At 41.6% G+C, this 26,200-nt stretch overlaps 1 protein-coding gene across 7 annotated transcripts in view; it reads left to right on the top strand.

Annotated features, from left to right (window-relative positions):
• Positions 1 to 16,454, top strand: part of MRLN (myoregulin) — a 31,820-nt gene extending 15,366 nt beyond the window's left edge. The window contains exons 2-9 of one of the 7 annotated variants that reach the window (XR_006383301.1): positions 1,092 to 1,159; positions 3,195 to 3,338; positions 3,543 to 3,671; positions 4,323 to 4,512; positions 7,058 to 7,202; positions 7,546 to 7,660; positions 8,935 to 8,987; positions 14,615 to 14,638. Coding sequence is in view for 4 of the 7 variants with exons in the window: in XM_044239551.1 (XP_044095486.1) it covers positions 3,253 to 3,282; positions 4,323 to 4,512; positions 7,058 to 7,202; positions 7,546 to 7,660; positions 8,935 to 8,987; positions 14,615 to 14,630 (549 nt within the window). In the remaining 3 variants the exon portion in view is untranslated. Of the gene's footprint in view, positions 1 to 1,091; positions 1,160 to 3,194; positions 3,672 to 4,322; positions 4,513 to 7,057; positions 7,203 to 7,259; positions 7,670 to 8,934; positions 8,988 to 14,303; positions 14,726 to 16,225 lie in introns of those variants that run through there. The other 6 variants (XR_006383300.1, XM_044239551.1, XR_006383302.1 and 3 more) reach the window with 6 other exon arrangements.
• The last annotated feature ends 9,746 nt before the right edge of the window (positions 16,455 to 26,200 follow it).

Here is a 26,200-nt window from a genome sequence, read left to right as displayed (position 1 = left end):
CTCACCATCATGGATGCCACACCCCCAGGACGCAAAGAGTCCAAGAAGCCAGCATGAATACCGGGGTGAAGACCAGAAGGTCCGGGGGGGGGTGGTCGGCGCACTATGTAAGACACGGCACCAGAAAACTGTCGAAGAAAAACAAATCTAGATTCAGGTAAGGGGAGACTTCATTTGAAAAGACTGTTGTAGGTGGTTGACAGGGTCTGGGTCTGGGGGGAAGGGGGAGGGGAGAGTTGCTGTTTAGGGGGTATGGAGTTTCAGTTTTGCAAGATGAAAAAGTTCTGAACCTCTGTTGCCCAACAGTGTAAATATACTTAACATTGCTGAATGGAAACTTAAAAGTAATTAAGATGAGAGGCACCTGGGTGGCTCAGTCACTTAAGTGTCTGCCTTCAACTCCGGTCATGATCCCGGGGTCTTGGGATTGAGTCCGGCTTCGGGCTCCTTGCTCAGCCGGGATCCTGATTCTCCCTCTGCCTGCCACCCACTACTGCTTATATTGTCTCTATCTCTCTGATAAATAAATAAATAAAATCTTTAAAGAAATGATTAAGATGGTAAAGATTATGATATGTGTATTTTACCACAATTAAAGACATTTTAAATTATTAAAAAGAACAGACATAATATGGCAGGGACCCATTAAAATTCAGAAAACAGTGATCAAAAGATCTACAAGCATCTCAAATTTCAGGCAGAAAATGGCTTTTTCGGGACACCTGGGAGGCTCAGTTGTTAAGCATCTGCCTTCGGCTCAGGTCATGATCTCAGGGTCTTGGGATCCAGCCCCACGTGGGGCTCCCTGCTTAGCGGGGAGTCTGCTTCTCCCTCTGCCTCTGCTGCTCCCCCTGCTTGTGCTCTTTTTTTCACTGTCTCTCTCTCTTTGTCAAATAAATAAAATCTTTTAAAAAAAGGGAAAAGAAAATGGCTTTTTTTTTTAAATAAAGGGGAGTAAACAAAGCTGAAAGGACTGGGTGTCCACAATTAGGTGAGAGGGTGTATGATTAGACAACTGATCAGAGAATGTCTGTGGTCAACTTATTTTTAGAAAACATGCTAAGGAAGGGCTGTTCTGTATTCTGATGCAGGTGGGTCAAAGTTCAGGGGACCGTGGAGCCAGAAGCCTGAGTAGAGTTCGGTCAAGACACGTTAGCAGGTATTTTGTTCAGATTAGTCAGTGGGGGCAAAAGGCTCAGCTGATCGTTTCTGAGACAGAGGGCAATGGAGAGGGTTTGTGTCTGGGCTTGCTGCCGTGAACTATGGAGTGACCCACCAGTCTTGTTGAAGTCATTTGTAGAAGGGTGGTTATTTGTGGTAAACCTCTTCCTGGAACCCAAAGTGGTGAGGAATTTCAGGATTATGTTAATTTCAGGGAACAGGATTCAGGTAGAGCCCGGCAGTATCACGCCACTGCCCCTTCTCCCCGTCCCCCACCGCCCCCACATGAGTTGCCGAGTGGCGAGTTTTTGAAGGAGTGCTCCACCAAAGTTGGCCAGCCCCTGTCCTTGCTCGTAAGGCTTCCCAAAGTGCAAGCTATTTTTTGAGTGTTCCTGGTGCCACGCTGAGGACAGGGCATGTCTTATGTCACTCATTTCTTGAAACAACCTGATCCCGTTTCAATTGCCATTTTACAGATGAAGAAAGTGAGGCACAAGAACAATATGTCACATTACTAATGTCGCATTGCTAATATCACATAATTAATATATTCGTTTCCTAGGGCTGCGAGACAAATGACCACAAACTTGGTGGCTTAAAACAACAGAAATGTATTGTCTCCGTTTTGGAAACTGAAAGTCCAAGATCCAGGTGTCCACAAGGCCCTCCTTTCTCTGAAGTCACCCAGGGAGGATTCTTCCTTGTGTTGTCATAGCTGTCAGCTAGGAAGATTTTAGGCTGTCAGCAGCCCTCGGTGTTCCTGGTACATGGACCTACCGTTCCATCTCTGTTTCCTTTGTCACATGGTGTCCTCTCTGGGTCCAAATTGCCCTCTCTTCTAAGGACAGCAGTCACTGGGTTAGGGCCCAGTACTACCAATCTTAATCCAGTAATCTTAAATGGATTATACGAGGATTATATAAGATCCTACTTCTAAATAAGGCCACAGTCTCAGGTCCTGGGAGGGAGGACTTGAACATATCTTTTTGAGGGACACAATTCAACCCATAGCAGATAGTAAGTGAGAGCTAGGGCTTGGAACCACTCCCCAGTCATCTGCAGAGTGGGAACTCGGGCCGCAGTACTGGTCAAAATGACCCCTGAGGGGGTGTTAAGACGATATCAGAATGTCTATTTTAAAATTTCATCTTTAAGAAAGTTCCATTTGTGTTTTAGATGTACGTCCTGTATTCGCAATAGTACATGAATGTGTTCAATAAAGGTACGGATATTCAGTGGGTACTCAAGAATTGTAACTGATCAGTGAATGAAAAAGAAAATTAAGGCCTTGTACCTACTCTGTTCCCTCTTACCCATCTCTTAAACCGGTGGTCACTGGTACATGACTTTCTCTTTTTAACAGTTGTCTCAGCAAAGCAGCACTCCACTATTTGTAGTGAGGGGTTTTGAGTTCCCCTCACCCCCAGGATTTGGTTGAAAAGGGTTTAGTTTGGAAAAAGGACAGTCACCAGGCCTGAGCCAAGGTGACAGGTGGCTAGAACCTTAAGAATGAGGCGATTTGACGAGACTTTTTCCCTTCAGTTTGTATCCTTATGTATTTCAGTAACTTTGTCTAATGGTCAGTTTCCTTTTCAACACCCGCACAGACAGGGAGAGCTAGTGTTTAATATAATTTAGGTCTGAAGACATGCTGTTAATGATCCAAACAATTTAACATCGTTTGTTGGGGACCAGGGAGGCGTATCTTTTTTGGGCTTTTTGTGAGATGCAGTTTTTCAAAAGGAGAAACACTGCAACCAGTAGCCAGGTTGTGACTCCCCTTCTTCTCCTCTTCGGACTTCAAAGCTGCAGCTTCCCTGTTGTGATACTATCCTGAGGCCTGCTCCCCTCCCCCGACACACTCACATACATACACTTTGCCAGGAATGCTTTGGGGTTCCTTAAGGGGAAGACAGGGATACGCTCACAGGTAACTAGATCTCAAAATGATAATGTGCGTTTGAAAATCCATTTGTTAAGTGTTTCTTTCTTTCTTTTTTGAAAATCCTCTTGTTTATATATTTTAAAAACAGGAGGAAGTCAAGGTAAACAAGGCAAAATGGATACATGTGAAAAGATATTCAGCTATCCATGGAAAAGGATCGCTCTGAAGATCAAAGGGTAGTATGACATTAAATGAGTCATGGTGTTCTCCAAGAGAGTAAAACGGTATTCTTGTAAGTTATGGTTTGATTCTTAGAACATCTGACAGAAGGGTCTATTGATTACTGGGGCGGGGGAGCGGTTCCCCTCCTCACCGGCTGTTTGAGCTCCTGTGTGGGGCCAAGCATATTTTTGTTGTAATTTATCCCACCTGTGCCTGTCAGTTCCTTTCCACTTGCCTCCTCCCGTGACAGCCTGGCTCATGTTTCTTCATGAAGCTCTAAGCCAGTTATTAATAACGGCCCAGCGCGTCTCCTGATCCACCTAAGAGCATATGGTGTTTTTCACAAAAGAGAAGAGACATCATTCTCCTTGGCTTTGGACTTCACTTACCGAGCCCCTGAGCAGTAAGTTTGGGTTCTTAAACTATAGGACGTTTTGCAACGTGGACGTGGGAGGGAAGTTTATGTAACTCCTGTTTGCTTCTGGTAGGGGGAGAATACAGGAAGCCAAAACTTAGACTCCCAAAGCCAATTTCTCTCACTCTGTTTCAACCTCCCTTCAATGTGTATGAGGCTGTTTGCACGACAGATGAATGAATTAGAATTCGCTTCCTCTCATGTGTTTCTGGCTAAGTGAAGGTAGGAGGAGAAGCAAGGGAGTAATAAATCCTAAATGACTTGCCCACACCTGGTGGTATGCTTGGTATTCCCGTCGCTCCAGGGACTGCGAAAGGAAGTCTCACCCAGGGAGAGTGTACGCATGGAGGGCTGCCCAGGAGATGTGGGTCTTGTCGTTCCCCCGTCCTGGAGTCTCCATTCAGACGCGGCACCTGCCTTGTTCCAGCGATTCATCGCCTTCTTGTTTTCTTTTAGCCGAAGGCTTTGTCTTTGCAGCCTCCTTTATAATGGTTGCTTCTGAGAGTCCTGAAAGTAGGTCACTGTGTTTTCTGTCTGGAAAACGAGGACCAGCTTGGTCCTCGCAAGCACAGCTGAAACCAGACAATCCAGTCATTCTTCCGGACCGGGGTCGCAGGCAGCTTCCTGCTTTGGTTACAGGTATTCGGTGCTCTTGAACGTGGACATCAGGCTTTGCTAAGTGACATGTGTGAGGGAGGCATTGCAGCGAACTGGAAGGAGGCATTGCAGCTGGCCTGGTGTGGAGCCCTGGCCTGGAGTGCTAACCAACTGTGGGAGTTCAAGCAAGTCCTAAGCTCTCTGAGCGGAGTGGGGTTTTCTCATAATGTATGTAAGTGGCCAAAGATACTAACGGTATTTATGAAATCCCTCGTTTCAATGTCTCCTGAATCTTCTTAATCATCTCTTGTTTGTTTCAGAATCAAATCTAGACACTCCAGGGTGGGTCTTTGACAGGAAGTATTAATCTAAATGGTAGAGACGAAGGACAGGGGATGGGGTAAATGGGTGACGGACATTAAGGAGGGCACGTGTTGTGATGAGCACTGGGTGTCATATGTAAATGATGAATCACTAAATCCTACTTCTAAACCAAAACTACGCTATTTTGTTAGCTAGCTTGAATTTAAATTAAATCTTGGAAGGAAAAAACAAGGAGGACGAAGAAAAAAATAAATGGTAGAGACAATAATTGGTTTCCTCTTTAGGATGGGCAAGCTGTGTGGAGGTCGAGGCTGGAGCATACGGTTGGCAGTTCGGGACGTTAGGCTATAGCTAAGATCAAGGAAGATGCCAAAGCTTCCAAAACAATTTCAAAGTGTAAGCTAGTATTTTCATAAACTTGCCAGGTTTACCCGTATTCTAACATTTGTTTTTCAGTTATGTGTTTCTATGGCTAGAAGGGACTGGTTCCCCCTGCTTGCCAGATCGATTCTGTGCCTGGAGGAAACAGGAGATGAGATTCTTGCTTTCCTCTACAAGCTTTCATCATACACACATTTATTTAATTCCTACTGTGTGCAAGGTTAGCAAGGCATCAGTGAGCTCTGTATTCAGTAGGAGAAAAGTCATTTTGTGAGTAACGCAGGCATAAGTCAGTACGGACTTTTTCTGTGATACTTGAGAAGTTCAGACAGAAGACAGACAGGGCCGGATTCCACAGGCCTTCGCATCCAAAACTGACCCACCAGAAACAGGCATTGTTGGTTAGACTTCCCCTTGGAAGGCTGTAAATTCTTGAAAATGATTCCGGAATTTTCAGGGTTCCTCCTAAGATTCACCTTCTAAGTAATGAGCTGATGAGGCATAAAAGGACAGCACCTTAAACCGGTGCCTCATCCTTACCCCTTGACCTCCCACTTCCCCAATAACTTTTTTTTTTTTTTGTCAGAGAGAGGGGGAGAGCGAGCGAGCACAGGCAGACAGAATGGCAGGCAGAGGCAGAGGGAGAAGCAGGTTCCCTGCTGAGCAAGGAGCCCAATGTGGGACTCGATCCCGGGACGCTGGGATCATGACCTGAGCCGAAGGCAGCTGCTTAACCAACTGAGCCACCCAGGCATCCCCCCCAATTACTTTTTTAAAAGATTTTATTTACTTATTTGCAAGAGAGCGAGAAAGCCCATGCGTGGGAGAGCACACACAAACAGGGGGAGGACCAGCAGGTAAGGGAGAAGCAGACTCCCCACTGAGTGGGAAGCCTGACTTGGGCCCCCATTCCAGGACTCTGAGATCATGACCTGAGCTGAAGAGAGATACTGAAACAACTGAGCCACCCAGGTGCCCCCACTTACTTTGTATTAAACACATAGTTTCTTCTAGGGCCTGTGCTAAATGCTGGAAGTATAATTCTGCCTTTAAAGACTCACAGATTTTCATTTAACTTAAAATTCTGTTCTCCCCCCAGCCACCTACCTTCTCAGCTAAACTTGACTCCAAAAAACACTTAAATGGTTTCAGAAATCAAATCTGTGCCTTAATGAGTCCAAAATTGCCACCACAGAATTTATGCAGTGTGTGTGTTGCAGAAAGTAGTTTGAAAGGTTCTGCCAGATGCTTTTTAGAGCTTCAAAAGACCTCCAGACAGGCCTCCGCTCTCCTCCACTCACCAGCCCCCAGCCTAGAAGGGCCATTGTGTGGCTGTATGAATTCTGCAGATAAAAAACGCAGACCTCACAAACATCACCCTCTGTCTCACTCCTGCTTCCTCACACTACGGCAGGACAAATATGTGCTGGGGCTTCCTCCTAAAACCTTGCAGAGCTAATCCCCACCCAGACTGGGGGCAGTTCATCCGGCCGTGTAAGACGACACTATAGCTGTGATTCATGGAGAAGGTTGGGGAACTTGTCAGGGAGAAGACTGATAACATTTTGATTATTGTGGTTCCAGAAGACTTCTTCATGTTAAGTGCCCATTAACGTGGGGGCAATGCACAATCTTCTATTTGGGGCAGGAATGTGCCAGTGAGCTATCTTAACCTTCAGAAGTCTTGGTCATGGATGATTAAGAGACGTTTGTTCATGTGTCGAAAAATAGTTCATTTTAGGGCCAAGATATTTACTTAACAAAATCCGAGGCATGGTCAGGATGGCCCGGGAAGGCCCCAACTGCACAGGATCGACAGAAAGAAAGCATGAGAGAGGGAGAGTTGAAGAGAAGTAGAGTAGATCCACCCAGGTTGGGGAGCCCCCCCAGCTCCCTAAGAGTCAGGGGGACCCTCGGGAGTGCTGACAGGCAATCCAGCCCACATACCTGCACGCCTGTCTCCACCTCCCCTTTCCATCTCTAGATCCACTTGTTTCCTCTCCTCCATCGGAGTCACTATGCTTTCTACGGTGCTGGGCGGCGGGGAAGTGACCATGTTTTTAATTCCTCAGCTTCACTGCAACAACCACTGTTTGCTGGAGCACCAGGCAGCATGCTGGGCTCCTGGCTTCCCTTCTTCCTGATCCTGAGATACAGCGGCAGCGGCAAAGACTGTGGGGTCAGACAGATCTTCATTCAGATCCCTGATTATCTCTGGTGTGTGATATAAAGTGGTTTATTTAACCTCTCTGCTCTTCAGTTTCTAGAACTAAGGAAATGGGAGTGCTAATTACTCATGATATCAGGCTTTATGTGATGACAATCAAAGCATTCATAGGCTTTTCCTAATGATAGTGACGAATAAAATCCTTTCAATCCCCTGCAAGACCGATAGCATCTCTGAGTAGCAGGCGAGGTTAAGGGCAGAGTCTGAGGCTACAGGGTTATACCAGCTAGAGCCAGGATCTAAAACCAGTTTGGTCTGGCTCTAAAACCTGTACTCTCTCCTCGCTGCACTTTGCTGACCGACCATCTGTGACCAAACGGTTTTTGTCCTCAGCGGAAGTCTACTTTGTCAAGTTGTGACCTGCCAAAAGTGTTCCAGTCTTCGCTTGCAACTTCCTTGGTTTTGGACTCGCTGGTCTGACCCTGGCTGGAATCGGAGAAGTTGGGAGGTGAGGAAGGTAGAGTGTCTCCAAATAGGCGAGTGAAATGCAGAAATGATTTATCTCAAACGTCAAAACATGGCTAAGGCCACCGTGATGGTCTTTGTGAAAGACAGTAGCTGTGGAGGAGCCTCAGACAAGTCTCTGGAATTCCCGTCCTTCTCTGGGCCTCGTTGGTCCGATGGGAAGTGTCAAAATCGCAAATACCTTTCCCAGAGCCAACATTTCTGTCATATTTCAGACCTTTCACTGCTATTGTTTTTCTTAGCTGGAAAGAGAAAAATCTCTTTGAAATCCTATCTCAAGCAGGAAACAAGGTACAACGATCATGCCGTAGTCATTTAAGTGCAAAGCCATATGCCATTTATTACGATTCTCATTCAACAACATTTCTCTCATACAAGACTTGTATCATTGATGAATTAATTTTTCAGATGTGTGTTAAATTTCCTTTCTCACATAATTTGGCTTTGGGCAGAATCTAAGGGAGGCTTAGCTAGTTCAAAAAATGCAATTTGAAATCAAATTTTAGAAAGTTACGTAACGCACAATACTGTTGAATAGGTCTGAGTTTTTGGTTAACTTCTAAAGGACTCAAATTTGAAGGTCTCCTGCCCTGCCACAACCAGTGGCCATTTCTAGAGACCCCAGGGGACAAATCTCCATGATGCCATAGAAACGGTAGTCATCCTAACAGGATGTTCCTATCCTAAAATCCCCCGTGGCTGCTGTCAAATTTTAGTTGCCTTCTAGCAACTAGACTTGGTTCCCTAATTACAAATAAAACATAAATACAGAAGCAAAAACACCAACGAGATATAACTCCCCTATGATTTCCGAAGTTTCTAAAAGTAATTTTATTAAACATAAACTTGAAAAGAGACATTTTCCATGTAGAAAGCATCCAGCTTTGGGATTTTACTTTTCAAATATTGGCTAGAAAAGGTAGACTTAATACATATGTTTTTCTTGTTGCAATTGTCATTTAAACCAAATGGCCTTCCAGTCTGAAAACACTTCTACTTTACATGCAGCTATTAAATCAATCTTTGTTGAAAATGGATTGGTGTCAGATACTGTGAGGCACTGGGATCCAGGGTGGGTAAAGCCATCCTCATCGCAGTCTATGCCGTGCTATATGCAAACCAATAATCATAATGGGGTGTAGTGAGTTGAAATGTGGGAGAGACAAGCTGGCTTCAATTCTGCCTGAGGAAGTCAGGATAGATCACAGAGGAGGTACCATTGGGTTTCAAAGGTGTGTGACAGTTCTGTGTGTTTAGGTGTTTAAAGAGAGCCCAAGAAGAATGACTCATTCAAGGATACCCTCTAGGAGGTAATATGCTAGATTATAATTACAATAATATTTACCATTGCTTATGATGTGTACTTGCCAGGCACAAGAATCATCTCATTTCATGCTCCTACTGCCCTAAGAAATAGGTACTTTATTTTCATCCCCATTTTCTAGAAGGGCTAATGAAGGCACAGAGGGATCGTCTAAGGTTTCATGGTAAGTAACAGATCTGAGAGAAACTCTATCAGTCTGATTCTACACCCACCGCTCAACCATCATGTGCAGAAAACATTCTTGTTATTTCTTTGTCTAGTTAAGGTTAAGGAGGTCAAGGGGGAAAAAACCTATCAGTCAAAGGTTGATAAGTGGATCAATAACAAGGTAATAATAAACCAGAATAAAATTGCAAATAAAAAAGCTAATAAACCTGTTTTAAAACCTGTACTTTCAGCAAACCTGGTTGCTAGGTTTACTTACCTTACTCTAGGTCACACTGGTGGTCTGTGACTGTCCCATTCACAAAGAGCAGAGTATTTGGATGTGAGTGAACGGACAGCTGACTGTTGTAGAGATTTTCCGGCAGATTCAGGATTCTCTCTCCCAGAAGGGCCATTGCAAGACAGTATATAGCATTATTTGATCAACAGTTCACATACACAGAAAGGAGTTGGGACCGAAGAGGAAGAGTGGCCGGTAATAATTACATGCGGGGATTTCCACTTCAGTATGGTCAGTTTCCACTGTAAAACAGATCTTTTCAAAAGTAACTTCTTGTTTGAAAACATCAGTAAATCTATGTATTTGAAAGATGGTGCCATTTGGAGCCCTGGGCTAGGAGAATCTAGAACCCAGCACAGAATACTGAGTGGCCCTGGGTAGTTGCTCCATGTTCTCATGGCGTGTCGCCACGGCCTGGCACAGGCTAGCTCCTCAATAAATGGGAATTACTGTACTCTACTGGAGTGACCTAATAGGTAAAAATGGACAGATTTCAATTATGTGTCATTTTCAAGATGTGTCTTTAGGCAACTTTGCTCAGTATTATTTTGACCATTAGATACTGATGGAAACAGGAGTAGGATGAACAAATTCTTTTCAAAAAAGAAAATATTTTTGAACTATGACTCAAGAGTTTAAGACTATAAACTTGAATCCAATGAAAATTGTTTTTCTTTTGACTGAAAAGAGACTTTCCAAAGTATGTTCTGTTCTTTGTCTCTACCAAGAATCCATGCCCAGTAAGGGGAAATTAGTAGAGGTTGAGAGAAATTGAGAAAATGGTGAGGTCTTACTTGGGGGGGTGAGGTGCAAGCCATTTAGCAAATCCACTCTTCTTATGGTTGCAGAAGTCAGAGTTGATTTGAGAAGCCTTATTTTATGTAAAAACAAATTCATGAAGGTTTTAAAGGCAAGAGCCTAGGGCCACCTGGGTGGTTCAGTCATTAAGTGTTTGCCTTAGGCTCAGGTCATGATCCAGGGGTCAGGATCGAGCCCCACATGGGGCTCCCTGCTCGTTGGGAGGCTTGATTCTCCTTCTCCCACTCCCCCTGCTTGTGTTCATCCTCTTGCTGTCTCTCTCTCTCTCTGTCAAATAAATAAATAAAATCTTAAAAAAAAAAAAAAAAAAGGCAAGAACCTACAAGCTGATGGCAGGAGGAAGAACAGGGCATACAGTGAAATTCCATTCCCAGAGACCAAAGTTTATTGCTACTTTCCATTTGTCCAACTTTGGGGGAATACCACTTTTCAACCACCGATAAACAATGAACAGGTCACTTTGAATTAGATTATTTGGACTCTTTCTGGAGTCAAAAGATAAAATAAATACAAATTTTAAAAAACAGATGAGAGTATTTGCAGTACAACATTCTATAAAATAATAATTTGATTCCCAGTACCTTCTGAAATAGGGAAAAGAAAGTTAGGTAGAAGCATTGCGAATGAGTTGATAAATCATTCGCAAACTTCTGAAATTTCTACACGAAGGCCCAAAATAATCGGGGATGTCTTAGATTAGATATTGGAGATTATTTTAGTTATGACTTTTAAATACTATATTCAAGATAAGCCTGTGGTCTCGAAATAGTCACACTCAATATGGTCTATCATACTCTTAAAAGTGTCCTAATTTATTTGAAATTTGTTTTTGTTTTTTTTTTAAGATTTTATTTATTTGACAGACAGAGATCACTAGTAGGCAGAAAGGCAGGCAAAGAGAGAGAGGGAGAGGAGGAAGCAGGCTCCCCGCTGAGCAGAAAGTCCCAGGATCTTGGGATCATGACCCGAGCTGAAGGCAGAGGCTTTAACCCATTGAACCACCCAGGTGCCCCTGAAATTTGTATTTCTGGTGCATGTTGTACCCAATAAAAAACACTAGGAATCTTTTTGCTCTGAGTATTGCTGTTGCTGAATATCTTTCCCCCCCAAAAGAATGTCCCTCCAATCCCAAAGAAAAAAACACCTGATTACAAAGCTTCTAGCCATGTAAGAATTAGACAAAACATAAATCAAGGTGCAGTGACACTCATAATTTTAATCCACAGTAAAATCTGAGCACATTAGTAAGCTTGTGATGATACAAGTCTGTGTCCTTCCAGTGACTGAGATCTAAAAGCAGATCTATCATCAAACAGAAGAGCTAAACAGGAACCACCCATATTCCTATTGATCATGAGTGTTTTGGATGAGACAAGAACATGTTCTTTAGCAAAAGAGACTTACAATGAACTCAAGGAAAGTTAAGTTTATCAGTGAAACATTTTAATTGAAAATATCATTTGTACTGTTATGTTTTCAATTAAAATGTTTCATGGATAAATCTAATTTTCCCAAGTTCATACTTGCTTAAATGATCAGTTTCACAAAATAAAATTAGTATATGTTACTTTTATATATATGAAGAAAGAAGAGGACTGGCAGTTTTGAAACTATTTTCCTTATTTTCTAAAGTTATATAAGCAAGCAATGTCCCTTTAAATGAAAATGGGAGAAATGGAAACAGAAGGATAAAAAAATCACATACTGTCCTTCCTTCCAAAATTGACCACTGTGATCATTTGTAGGTATTTCTTGGTGTTCTTTTCTTTCCTTTCCTTTCCTTTTTTTTTCCCCCCCGTAGTTCTGTTGTGGAGTTTAACATACATATAGAAAAGTGCATAAAACTTATAGGTACTGCTTAACAAATGGTTAAAAAGTGATTGCCAGTGTGGGGTGCCTGGGTGGCTCAGTGGATTAAAGCCTCTGCCTTCAGCTCAGGTCATAGTCCTGGGGTCCTGGGTTCGAGCCCCACATCGGGCTCTCTGCTCAGCGGGGAGCCTGCTTCCTCCCTCTCTCTGCCTGCCTCTCTGCCTACTTGTGATCTCTGTCAAATGAATGAATAAACTCTTAAAAAAAAAAAAAAAGTGATTGTCAGTGCAACCACTGCCCACGACGGGAACTTAAACAGTGTTGGGAGCTCCTCATCCCACTTATCCCTTCCCTTACCCTCACTGAAGTCACCCATCCTGACATGGTAGCCAATCCCTTGCTTTCCTTGATAAATTTACCTCCTACACAGTTGCTATTCACACATGCACCCCTTAATTGTGCACTCTTTAAAAAAGATTTATTTTATTTATTTGAGAGATAGAGAGTGTGTGCAGTGGGAGGGGCAGAGGGAGAGAATCTCAAGCAGACTCCATACTGCGTGCAGAGCCTGAGGTGGGGCACGATCTCGTGACCCTGAGATCATGACCTGAGCCAAAACCAGGAGTTGGACGTTTTACCCAACTGTGCCAAGCCAGGAGCCCTTTTGGGGCCTTGCTTTTTAAGACTTTGATATTATGATCATAAAATTTACCCCTGCTTTTGTATGTAGCTATAGCTTAATGTTCATTATTTTTTTTCCAATTTATTTATTTTCAGAAAAACATTATTCATTATTTTTTCACCACACCCAGTGCTCCATGCAAGCTTAATGTTCATTATTGTGCAGTATTCCGTTCTATGAATTTATCTATTTATCTGCTAATGGTCCTGTGGGTTGTTGCTGAGTGGAGAGTATGATGAACAGTGGGTGCCCTGATGTGGATATTCATGCATCTCGTATGTACTTTGGAGTGTAATGGGTGGTCATAAGGTATGGGTTTCAATCATATTTAAATATTAAACATAATTTTCTTTTCTTTTTTTAAGATTTTATTTATTTATTTAACACAGAGAGAGAGAGAGAGAGAGAGAGAGAGAGATCACAAGCAGGCAGAGAGGCAGGGGGAGAGAGAGGGGGAAGCAGGCTCCCTGCTGCAGAGAGCCTGATGTGGGGCTCAATCCCAGGACCCTGAGATCATGACTTGAGCTGAAGGCAGAGCCTCAGCCCGCAGAGCCACCCAGGTGCCCCTAAACATAATATTCTAAGTAGTGTTTTTATTATTTTGTAGTTATAATAACCATCATTTTTTATTTATTTATTTATTTATTTATTTTCCCCCCAATTTATTTATTTTCAGAAAAACAGTATTCATTATTTTTTCACCACACCAAGTGCTCCATGCAAGCTGTGCCCTCTATAATACCCACCACCTGGCACCCCAACCTCCCACCCCCCAGCCACTTCAAACCCCTCAGACTGTTTTTCAGAGTCCATAGTCTCTCATGATTCATCTCCCCTTCCAATTTACCCAAAAGCACATACCCTCCCCAATGTCCATAACCCTACCCCCCTTCTCCCAACCCCCCTCCCCCCAGAAACCCACAGTTTGTTTCGTGAGATTAAGAGTCACTTATGGTTTGTCTCCCTCCCTATCCCATCTTGTTTCATGGATTCTTCTCCTACCCACTTAAGCCCCCATGTTGCATCACCACTCCCTGCCATTTGCGACAACATGGATGGAACTAGAGCGTATCATGCTTAGCGAAATAAGTCAAGCGGAGAATAACCATCATTTTATTGGATAAATAATCTTCCATTGGTGCCTTAATTTTGTAGCCTGGTCTTTTGTAATAAATTTACTCCTGCACTTTCTAATTTGTTCATAAAAGTGATACAAAGTCCTAAAACTTACAGAATTTATAGCAGACATACAGTCACATGAACTATGGTCTTATGTAGACAGTGGCGTTTTGTTCATCGTCATAGAAGGTATTGAAGCAAATATATTTAAAACAACTCTTAGGGAATTTTTTGGTTGAGTTGTAGGGTATAATTGCCATAGTAATATTAGCCAATACCTGTATCATACCACATAATTATCATCTCTTCTTGTGTTGAAAACAATTAAAACCTAGTCTTTTAGCAAGTTTAATGTTATCATACAGTTTTATTATCTATAATCACTGTAATGGGAATTAGGTCTTTAGAATTTACTTACTAGTTGCAAATATATATATGTATCTTTAAACATTTCTCAGAGAGAGAAATGTTTAATCAGAGAGAGAAATGTTTAAAAGACACAGTGAATGTTTTCCCTGCCAGGAAAACCTTAAAATTAGCTTAATCTTTCTGTTAAAGTTTTACTGTTTAGCTGCACAAATCTGTGATAAATTAAAATTAAAGTGTCATATTTTCTGAAGTCTGCCCTTTGACATCTTCCTGACTTCTTTTAGAAGTTTCTCCAAGCAGGCTCCCTGCCCCTCTACTTTGTACACTAACCTCACTATCCACTAAAACCTTTCAATGTGCTTTGACACAGGGACCAAGGTTGCTAAGAGACCACCTGCGCCGAATGCACTTTGTTCAAGCAAGAGCTTGCGGAGTGAACCCCGGGAGTGGGGTTATCTACCATTACCTGGGATTAAGTCAGGTGAGAAATGGGTTTCTATTCACTCATCAGTCCCCACCCGCTACCTGGTCTTTCCCAAACTACTGATCTCAGTCTCTTGCTGTTGGAGGAAAGTAAAAGTGTCCTTCAGAGCACGGATGAAAGAAACACAAGCTGGAGGCCATAGGAATGAAAAAATCACTTTACAAACTCGTATGTTCTTCTCACCCATTTCTTCTGAAATAGAGGTGAAAGGAATCTTTGAATGTCAGGGAAATTCTAGGTGTTTACTTTGCCAGTGACTGCTGCGTAGTTTGGGGCCTGTCATTCCCTCCTCCAGGATCGGGGCTAGTTATTACAGAACTTAAACCAGATGGCTGAAATGGGAGAAGACAATACCGTAGAAACCTCATCTAGTCCTCTCTCTTAAAACTCAACCTGCCTTTTTGGTTTTTGAGTGAAAATAGCAAAAAGTATTCTTCTACTCCAACATTGCCACTTTTAAAAAGTATTGACACACCTTTTGAGTGTATAAAAGGAATTCTGATGCAAGTCTTTGAAAACTGCTTGATTTATTTGACCTTGCATTCCTGAAAAAGGAATTCAGAACGGTTCTAAACTCCCTCCCTGACAGGCGTTCATTTGGTTTAAATGTTCCAACAGTGTGCTGAACTCACATTAATACCTTTTAAAATTCCGCAATATTTTTTGAAATTGCTGTTGTTTGTAAAAACTATCTGATTAACACAGAAATGTGGAGGAAATTAAATGTTTGATATCTTATTAAGTGACCAAAATAATGAGAGAGAGGATCTTGAGGAAAGATCAGGACAATGAAAAAGATCTTTTGTTGCTTAATTAAAAAAACATTTTGTCACCTGCCTTTTTCTGTGTCTTCTAATTCTCATTTCCTGGTGATGCCACCCATATAGGTGGGAAGAATGGCAATTTCACTGATGCCAGTAGAAATGATGGTAAATAACTTTGTAGATAAGATTTCATAAAAAACTAATTACATGATAACATGACAAGAGAATGGCCATTCTGCTAGTCCCTTGAACTGTTTCTTTTTCTTCCTTTTTTTTTTTTTTTTTAAGATTTTGTACATTTATTTGGCAAAGAGAGAAAGAGTGAGAGCACACACACAGGGGGATCAGCAGGCAGAGAAAGAAGCAGAGTCCCTGCTGAGCAGGGAGCCCTATGCAGGGCTCAATCCCAGGACCCCAGGATCATGACCTGAGGCTAAGGCAGAAGCTTAACTGACTGAGCCACCCAAGTGCCCCAAGCTGTCCCTTTTTAGAAAGAAAGGCATATTTGACATGTAGAAAAATGTCTGATTATGACATAAAGTGTTCAAAATGAGTGGGTGGAAAATATTTTAATTAATTAGGGGGAAAAGTATTTTAGTTTATTGGTAGGTTACAGATATGTACAGATGTTCCCTCATCACTATTTTTTACAGTGCAACTATTCCACTGAAGTTAAAGAATCAGGATTATAAATACATTTATTTCAGGATACTTTTCTCTTTTCCCCCATTAGGGAGCAAGAGCATTCTGGATATGATGTGTAAAAACTGGATATTAATGTCTACTACTATTCCTGCAAGTCCAGAAGATGAAATTCTTGGAAGACTTCTAAAAATTTTGTTTGTTATCTTTGTTGACTTTATGTCTATTATATATGTCATTATAACTTCCTAAAGAGCTGAATTCCCTTGCTTCACATGTAAATTTCACATTAATTCCACTGAATAAAATTTGTAGTTTAATTTTTGAGTGATTTTAATTTGCTAATATTCTAGAAGCCAAAAGGACATTATAAGCAAAACAATATCGTGTATTGCTTAGTACCTTAAGGTTTATAAAACATAAAAATTAATGTTTTTTTTTTCCCCCAGAAATCTACACTACTGACTTATAAAACTTCTTGACTTTTTAATATGATTGTAATTTGGTATATTGACTAGAATTTATAAGTGTAAGTATGGGTGATTTTTTTTCAGGATGCATAACTATGTGAAATTTTATATGGTTCTATTTTTAACACATCAAGCTTAACATATGACAATCTTTCCATACGATATGCCAGTAATTTATACTCATTTTCTTATACACTTATCTCATCTGTGTGGAGGTAGGTATGTTTTTCCAAACCCTGGACAATTTTATGTTTCTATCAACAAGAACTTAAAGTTAGGAATAGAAATACCGTAAAGAGATTCTTTTAAGACAACAGAAGTTACAAGAGAGGAGAGAAAACAGGAGCAACGTGTCGATTTTCTATTTGGGTCTAAAGGCTCCCGTATGTCATTTAATGTAAGGCTCACAATAATTCTAGGAGTTGCCCTCATTTTACAGAAGGAAAAATGGGATGTTGGGAAGAAATATGCTAGCGTGAGACCAAAACGAGGAAGTGACCAGAACCAGGTCTTGGGCCTTCGCAATCCACATTATGTTGCCACCAAAGGTAAAGAAGAAGACGAGTGTGATTAAAAACCAATCTGCAGAGCTCAGCTTCTTCTCACAATGTTTTAGTTAAGTCTTTAGGGCTGTATTTTTTTTTTTTTTTAAGATTTTATTTATTTATTTGGCAGAAAGAGATCACAAGTAGGCAGAGAAAGAGAGGCAGGCAGAGAGAGAGGTGGAAGCAGGCTCCCTGCTGAGCAGAGAGCCCGATACGGGACTCGATCCCAGGACCCTGAGATCATGACCTGAGTGGAAGGCAGAGGCTTTACCCCACTGAGCCACCCAGGTGCCCCTTAGGGCTGTACTTTTATATCGCCACTATTTATTTTCTTATTCTGCATTTAAAAATCTTTTATGAAAGTGACATCAATTACTCTGCCTGACAATGCATTCTCTTTACTTGTTTTCTTGATTTCCTCATTTTCTGACAGTGTTAAAATATAACTGTTGAACTTCTGCTTTTTAAGCTTCTGAAAAGCAAAGGTCACTCTGTCCTTTAGACTTCCTGACTTTTTACATTGGACACACATGCTTCACCAAATTCTGATTTCCTCCATGTGATGACCATTTTCTCAGATTTGGCCCAATCATTAATGCAAGCTTTCATAAGAGGCCTAATGAAGTGTGAAAGGAATCTGGGACCTTTGAGACTTATTACTTAACTGACTCTTACTTAACCTTTCAGCGCTGTTGTGTATTTAACCATAAGCCAAGCAGAGTCAAACTCCTTGCACACTTGCTGTAACAGAAAATCCTACTTTTTCTACACTATACATTCACACCCTTCCTTTTGGCTATAAGAGTCACGTCCTGGGCGCCTGGGTGGCTCAGTTGGTTGAGCGACTGCCTTGGGCTCAAGTTATGAGCCTGGACTTCCAGAATCGAGTCCCGCATCGGGCTCCCAGCGCCTTGAGGAGTCTGCTTCTCCTCTGACCTTCTCCTCTCTCATGCTCTCTCTCACTCATTCTCTCTCAAATAAATAAATAAAATCTTAAAAAAAAAAAAAAAAAAGAGTCACGTCCTATTGATGTATAACAGGTTTCTCCCCACTTCCCTGTATTTGGGATTTGTTGGGGCCTATATTATCAGGTTACTGACAGGAGAGCAAAGTCACTCCATCTTCTAGAAATTGTTTTTCTTCCACCCTGTCTGCTTCCAGGCAGTAGACAATGTGGTTAGAAGCACTGACTATGAAGCCAGATTACGTGTGTCCAAATCTGGGCTATGCCTCCTACAGTTTAATAACCCTGCGTCTCCCCTCCCTGACCTATAAAACAAGTGCCTGTGTCCCAGGTTTTTAGAGAGGATGAAATGAGATGAGCATGCAAAACGCTTAGCATATGGAAAACAGAAAACTGTGACAGACTGGTGTTATCAGCATCCTCAGGGAGAAGCACAGGTGACTTGGCTTCCTTCAAGCTGAATGTTAGTGGGTCTCAGTCAACTACCTGTCCTACATGCCCCCCTTGCTCTCAGAATGACCTCACATTAACCCGTTCCCTGCAAGTGTGACTGTTTGCCACTGGGCCCAGCAGAGTTCTGGGCGAGGTGTAGGTCTAAACCTGTTGACAGTGCAGGCCTCCTTTGGGGATGTTATTTTGGGACCTGGCAATTACAGCTAGGTACAGTATGACTTGCGACAACAAAGGAACACTGGTAAATATCTTCTTGCAATAAGTAGAGTCCTGGCTTTATAATCAGAAATATATCGTTTTTTTTTGTTTTTTTTTCTTTTTCCACTGTTCAAAAATACTCATTCAGTTCCTTTTTGCCAGGCATGGTATTGAATAACCTGGGCAAAGTAGTGAACAAAGCATACTTTTCCTGCTTCCAGGGAGCTCAGAGTCCAGTGGGGGTGGGGGTGAATGGATACCCAAAGGGTTCAATTGCCATGGGGTGAGTAGTAGACAGAATATGGAGGGTGTGGTGTTGTGGAGGACGTTCTCCAGCAGCAGAGTCCCGGGATCCTGTTAGACATGCAGAACCCTAGCTTCTCCGCAGACCTACTGAATTCAGAAGCTGCACTGTAACCAGATCCCTAGTGATTCATATGCATGCTACAGTTGGAGAAACACTTACGTGGAAGGAAGCTTACCGGACTAAGTGTTCCTACTGTCTGGCTAGTGGACAGATAACGTGACCTCTGGGCAAGTTGCTTAACCTCTCTGGGTCTTATACTCCTGCATTAAAATAGAACAGAATGAAGAAATACCGAAAATGGCATAAATACTACCTGCTTTGCAGAACACGTAGAAATATTGTGAATTTTAAACGAACTGAATGGAAACACACAGAAATGCATTACAGAAAACAGTTATATAAATCTAAGATGTCATAAACGTCAAGAAGACAGGAATAGCTCTGGGAGGTAAGGGATCCATGACTCCTTTTAGGAGAACTGGAAATGGATTGTTCTTCTAAATGGCAACCATATCCACTGCACGGATGCAGGTCTGCAGCCCGGATTAGGTAACATGTGTTTTCTTGGATGAATTTCTGTGGAGTTTCATAGAACTTAACATTCACAGGCACTGTTATAGTCAACCCTCCAGCTGAACTGGGTGATGTTTTTTTTTAACTTGCCACTAATACATATGAATCGTCTGGCCATGCCTGAGCTCATGTGTCTACATGCTGTCAATTTCATAATCTCGGTATCAACTCAAGTGCCCTTGCATCCTTCCCAGTTCTGCAGTCCTTGGAGAACTTCAGGAGAGAGGTCAGAAGTTACTTGCTAGAATCCTCCTAACTCATCAATGGCAACATCTGAAGTTGGAATGGGCTGTGCTAAATGTTTTGCATACATTATGCAATTTAATCTGTACTAACAGATCTATGAGGTATTTCCACTCTGCAGATGAAGAGATGACGGCTCAAAGGAATTAAGTACGATGGCCAAGTTCACACAGGACATCCCGATGGTGGTCACACCGCTGAAAGTGAGAGAACCAAGACCCTCGATGCAAAACGATTTGCCTCCAGAACCCTGTTCTTGACCATGCAGTTAGTTATCCTCACATCAAGTCGCAGAGGTTAATTTCCTCACTGACTCTTTGCTTGGAAGGGCAAGAAGTTTGCACTAAATGAAGCAGCCTAATCCTATGCTGAGGGAGGTAAGCTGTCGCATATAACCTATTGTATTGTGACACCTTGCAATGTGATGACTATTCACCTTACGGGCACTGGTCTTTCTCAGGCTTCTGTCTATAATAAAAGGGCATATGTACTCTCTGGTCATTGAGTCCCATTGCTGCATGTTATCAAATATGAAGTCAGTCTTTATAAAAAGGAAGTCTTGGATTATTGTGCTGCATTCGGTACACAAAGAAATAGAAGTTGTGTCCATAAAATTATTTCATGTCAATTTCTTAATAATTGAAAAATCTCAAATACTATTTTGAGCAATCTGTCCCCAAAGAACTCACAAGGGACACCTTGGTAAATGTGCCAATTGCCTGGGCTTAGTACTAGCATCTTTTGAATGACAAGCATTCTACAGTTTACGCATTAACTTCAGTGTTTACTTGACTGAAATGACTTACAAAAAACAATAAGCCAGGTAGCCCCTCTGAGTTAGCGCTCCGGGGTAGGACTGGGGTGGACTACTGCCGTAGAGACCGGGACCGAGGTGTGGGAGAGAATCTTCAACGTGTGGTGTTTGTGTGAGGATGCGGAACAGGTTTTTGTTCTGGGCTGCTCTCTGCGCGATGGTTATTTGCTAACCTGACGTCCTACTAACTGAGCAAACTGAGGGCGTGTTGCCATGTAGGCCAGTCTGGGATCAGCCATGAGCACAGACTTATTTATAAACCTACAGGAAAGGCCCCTTGAGTGTGCTCTGCCTTCCGACCGGGAATGATGGTGAGAGATTAGTGAGAGAGCACGGGAAGTCCTTGAGGGCCAACTGGGTTTCCAGCCTGGGCATCTGCCCTTTCAGCCAGGAGCTGGCTACAGACTGTTCTCTGGATGGTAAGTGTCCCTCGACTGGTATGATCTCAAGGCACAGAGACTGACCTTTGGGTGTTGTTTACGAAGTTGATTATAACTTGCACTATGGAGATCATTTGCTCAATAAATATTTAACAAGTACTCATTGCCTGTCTGGTAGTGATGTAGGCACGGGGAAAGATCGCAGGTTCTGTCCTCGCAGAGCTTGCCTTCTGATGGGGGAGGCAGACAACAGGCTGATAAAGTCATGAGAATTTTGATAGTTCTAAATGCTGTGAAGGAAATAAAACAAAGCAATGAAAGAGAGAGTTTATGTGGGATAAGACTATTTTAGCTCAGAGGATCTAAGAAATGTTTCCCGAGAAAGCAACATTGGAGCAGAGCCTCGACTGATGAGCAGCCTGAGCGTTAGGACTTCAGGTACAGAGAACAGTATGTACAAAGGCCCTGAGGTAGGCCGAGCTCAGCAAAAACATTATGAAGGCCAGCATGACTACAGATCAGTGAACAAGTAGGGAGAGTTTTTTTTTAGCATTGATAAAAATCAGCTTCTATATGGCTTCTTTAATATTTGTTGCATAACCTGGATGGTTACTGAAACTTTCTCATGGCAAACTGTAGAAAGAACGTGAGCATAGCACATGTTCTGTGTCCTTCGTATTGACACACTCTCAACAAATATTGAGCAGACAACCGACCCTCTCTGAGGATTGTGATTTTTCCATGGTTACTCCGGGCTAACCATATCTGGCCCCTAACTTGTTGCAATGTGAGGGAGCTTCATTGCTTGACTCGTTAACTTTAAAAGTCATGTTTTTAGGACAGCTTTTTAAAAACCACATGCAGAGCAAAAATTGTATCTGCTGTGGTTTTTTAAATAACAGCTTTATTATTATAATTCATATACCATACAGTTCATCAACAATGTGTACAATTCCGTCATTTTTAGTATATTTACCGAGCTGAGTAACCATCAGCACAATTAATTTTAGAACATGTTCACCACCCTAAAGAGAAACCCCACGAGCACCCATCAGCAGTTGTTCCCAGCTGCTCCCAATGACCCCTCCCCCAGCAGCCTCAGGCAACTACTGACCCACTCTCTGTCTCTATAGATCTCCTCTTCTGGGCATTTAATAGAAATAGAATCATCCAATATATAATATTTTGTATTTGGCTTCTTTGTGGTCCTCCATTACATGGATACACCACCATTTATCTACTCATCAGTTGATGGACGTTTGGATTATTTCCATTTTTTGGCAATGATGAATGGTACTTTTAGGAACACTCATGTATACATTCTTTTGTGTGTGAAAGCATATGTTTTCATTTATTTTGGATATTTACCAGTTAGTGGAATTACTGGGTTGTATAATGACTCTACTTTTAAACGTTTTTTAAATTTTAAACTTTTGATGAACTGCCAGACTATTTCATAGAGGAGCTGCCCCACATCTAAGTTTTTGAAAAGGTTTTCTTTTGCTCTCTAGGGACAGAAAGAATATTTAAAATATATATATATATACTTATACATATATGTGTGTATATATATATATTTTTAATTTTATTTATTTATTTTTTAATTCTATTTGAGGGAAAGAGTGTGAGTGGGGTGGGGGGGAGAGAGGGGCAGAGAGAGAGGGGGAGATAATCCCAAGCGGCAGGCTCAATTCCATGACTTTGAGATCATGACCTGAACCAAAATCAAGAGTCAGAGGCTTAACCAACTGAGCCACCCACGTGCCCCTAGAGAACATTTTTGTTACCTTGATAATCCTTAGGATTTCAAATATTAAATAGGTAGATCATGAAATAAGGGCTAAAGATGAAAGCATCTGCCCTTTCCTCTAGATTTGAGTTTTAAAACCTTTAATAATTTTCTTTAAAACTCTATTTTTATGCTATCTGCAATCACAACTTATCTGTGTTCCTTATTATCCATTTCATTTCAAAAATTAATTACATAAAAAATTCCTGACATTTCCTTTAAGTACTTTAGGTCCAGTTAAAAAAGTCCAAGTTAACATGAGATACTTTTTCATTGACGGAGGTTAGATTTATTTGATTACCATTCATTGGATACCTACTCCAAGCCAGGCATGTTCTAGGTGTTGGATATTTCCTCTCTGCTTTCTACTTCGGAAGGATCACTTTATTAGTTATGTGGTTGGAGGAATACTGTGTAGTATAATTGATTCTCTTTTTTTTTAAGGTTTTATTTGTTTATTTGAGAGATAGATCGTAGGAGAAAGACAGTGATCATGGGCAGGAAGGAAGGGCAAAGGGAGAAGCAGACTCCCCACTGAGCAGGAAGCTCGAGGTGGGGCTTGATCCCAGGACCCTGGGATGACAACCTGAGCTGAAGGCAGATGCTTAATGACTGAGCCACACAAATGCGCTCCACAAATGATTCCTATAGTTCATTTTCCATAAGCAGACCCTTCGCAGATTGAATTTTTGGCTTTTGATATTCATTAGCTTACTTTCTCCAACATATACTATTTGGGCTGCACATAGGGAGTCAGATCTACTGCAGCATTGTCAGCATGACGAGAATTTCAATAGGTGTTTCTTTATTCACCCCACAGCAATATTAATTTCTTGGCTTATCTGGTGGTATATTGTAACACTATTGGCTAAAGAATCTGTTGAAAAATAATCTTGGCCAGCCAAAGAAAAGTTCACCTAACAGCCTTTCCAAGAATTACACCTAAGCCAGGATTCAGCCCTTGAGTTCATTAAGACCATAGTTGACAGAGAATGGACCCATGTTGACACCTGAGGAAATAGTCAAGTCTTCTTGGTTTTAAGGCTAACTACCATATGAGATTATTCTACTCATTTTCAGATGAGGGAACAGGCACAGGAAGGATAAGGAACCTCATCAAGGTTACAAAGCTATCTTTGACCACATTATCCAAACCAAGAATTAGAAAACTTGAATCTGATCAAAGAATTTTGTACCATTTCCAATTGCAAAATAAATCTCAGAGACATATTTTAGATCTGAAGTTTTGGGAAACTTTTTGTGTTTTATTGGAACAATGAATATAATATTTGAAATTTGGCCTATTGCATGAGGGTCCTTCAGAGTGTCCCTTATTTTCCTATTAGTGTCCCTAATTTTCCAACAATTCCTTATAAAGCTCTTAGGGGAAGCCTGGAGGCCACAATAACCTTTCCTTTTACCAATCCTCATGTGGTACTTCTTAATTTCTCAAGTTGGTCCCCTTATCCTTTCATAATTTCATAGGTTTTATATCTTCATAAGTTTTTTTTCCTCAACTGTTTAATCAGCCTCCTAACTAGTCTCTATCTCAGTCTACCCTTTGGTGTGGTTTCAGAGATTGATCATGTTGAAACACAAATCTGACCATGTCACCCTTCTGTTTAGAATCCTTCAGTGCTTCCTCTTTATTTCCCAGATAAAGCCTTCATAGGGAGACAAGAACTCACATGGTCTAACCCATTGGAGAAGACATTTGTTGTGTTTTGCCTAGTCAGCAATCCAATTTGCTTTTGGAGAATCTTCTCCTCTGGGTACTCCATGGAGTGCTTCTCCATGTGCCCCTAGTTGAGAGATGGTTATCTAGCCCAAGCCAATGTCAGTTGTACCTTTCCTCTGGAACTCTGAATCTTGAACAGAATCTTGCAAGGAAGGAGAAAATAGTCAGAGCCCATTCATTTGCTAATGAGACTATGAGTCCCTGCCAACTAGATCTCTAAGTGGACTCATGTCCACTTGGGTTCTCCATTTATGCAATCCTGCCAAGAGATGGGAACTATTGCTTGCAGTTAAAAGCTCTGTTGCTGTTTACTTTCTACTTCCCACAAATACGCTTATCCTTAGTCCTTTGTAATTATCCACTGTAGTTCTCAGTGTAGTCCCTAACATAAGAAGCTTTCATGCCATTAAGACTTTGTAAACGTAAAGACCTTGTAAATGCTCTTACCTCTGTCTTGGGATGCCTCCTTCTCTACCCAAGCTGTGTTTCTGTTTCTGTGTTCCCTTAATGCAGCATGGGTACCTTAACTGAGGTACTTAGCACATTCTCCTTACTATTTACCTGTCAGTATTCCCTCCTAGATAGTAGGACCCTTTGTTTTGTGTAATGCCTGGCGCAAATAAATGATTAAGAATTTTTGATGAGTGAGTAAATAAGAATAAATAAGAATTGACAATATATTTTGTAGTTCATGCATGGGGTTTTGTGTTATGGACAGCAGATTTCAGAAAATGGGTTGCAAGCTGTAGATCATAGAATCGACATAAATTGCAAGAGACTAACCATCAGGTAAATTGCTGATGAGATTAAGATAAATTTATCAGAATAAGGGTGGTGATCACTAAGTCTTACAATAAATAGATAGCATTTGTTTTACTGTTAAGCTTTTTTTTTTTTAACTAGATAGTAATTTTAAAACATTATTTTAAATACAGCTTAGTTAAATAGTGTAGCAGTTAAGAGCACAGAATGCCAGAGTTAGACAGCCTGGATTTAAACTCCACTACCTCTTTTTTTCCATCTATAAAATAGGGGAAATAATATTCTTAAGTGCTTAGCACAGTCCCTAGAGGTTCTGGTCATCTCCTTTTGCCAGTTTCCCCCATTCAATTCAGTTTCTGCCCTTCTTTGTCCTGCTCTGGACCCAGGAGGCTGATCACTTGTGGGCTTCTTGGTGCATGGCTTCAGCTTGGCTTTGGCCAATGGTGAGCACCATCGAGAGGCGTGAGAGCAAAGAGAGGCAGGGGTATTCTCTCCACACTCGTCTTGGCACTTTGTCTCTGATACTCAGACTATGTCTCCTCTCAATTCCAGCTCCCTTTGGTGGGGTGAGGAGCAGGGGGTAGAGTCTGTCCTTTGCAAGCTCTGCTTTCCTAGGTACTGGTAACATTAGGTCTTCTCTTTGTTACTTAAGGCCCAGCAGCAGCAATCACGTCCCACTGTCTGGTCTTTGGATGCCTCTTGTTTATGCCTTTAACCTTGCCCACAGTGATGAAATTATTTCCCTTAAGATTCCTTCACTTAATTATCTGGGATGTCTTCTGTTTCCTGCCTGGATCTTGACTAATACACTCTTATGTATAAATCGCTTA

The sequence above is a fragment of the Neovison vison genome, chromosome 2, assembly GCF_020171115.1.
Source record: "Neovison vison isolate M4711 chromosome 2, ASM_NN_V1, whole genome shotgun sequence".
Lineage (NCBI taxonomy): Eukaryota > Metazoa > Chordata > Mammalia > Carnivora > Mustelidae > Neogale > Neogale vison.
This window is presented reverse-complemented; position numbering and strand designations above follow the sequence as displayed.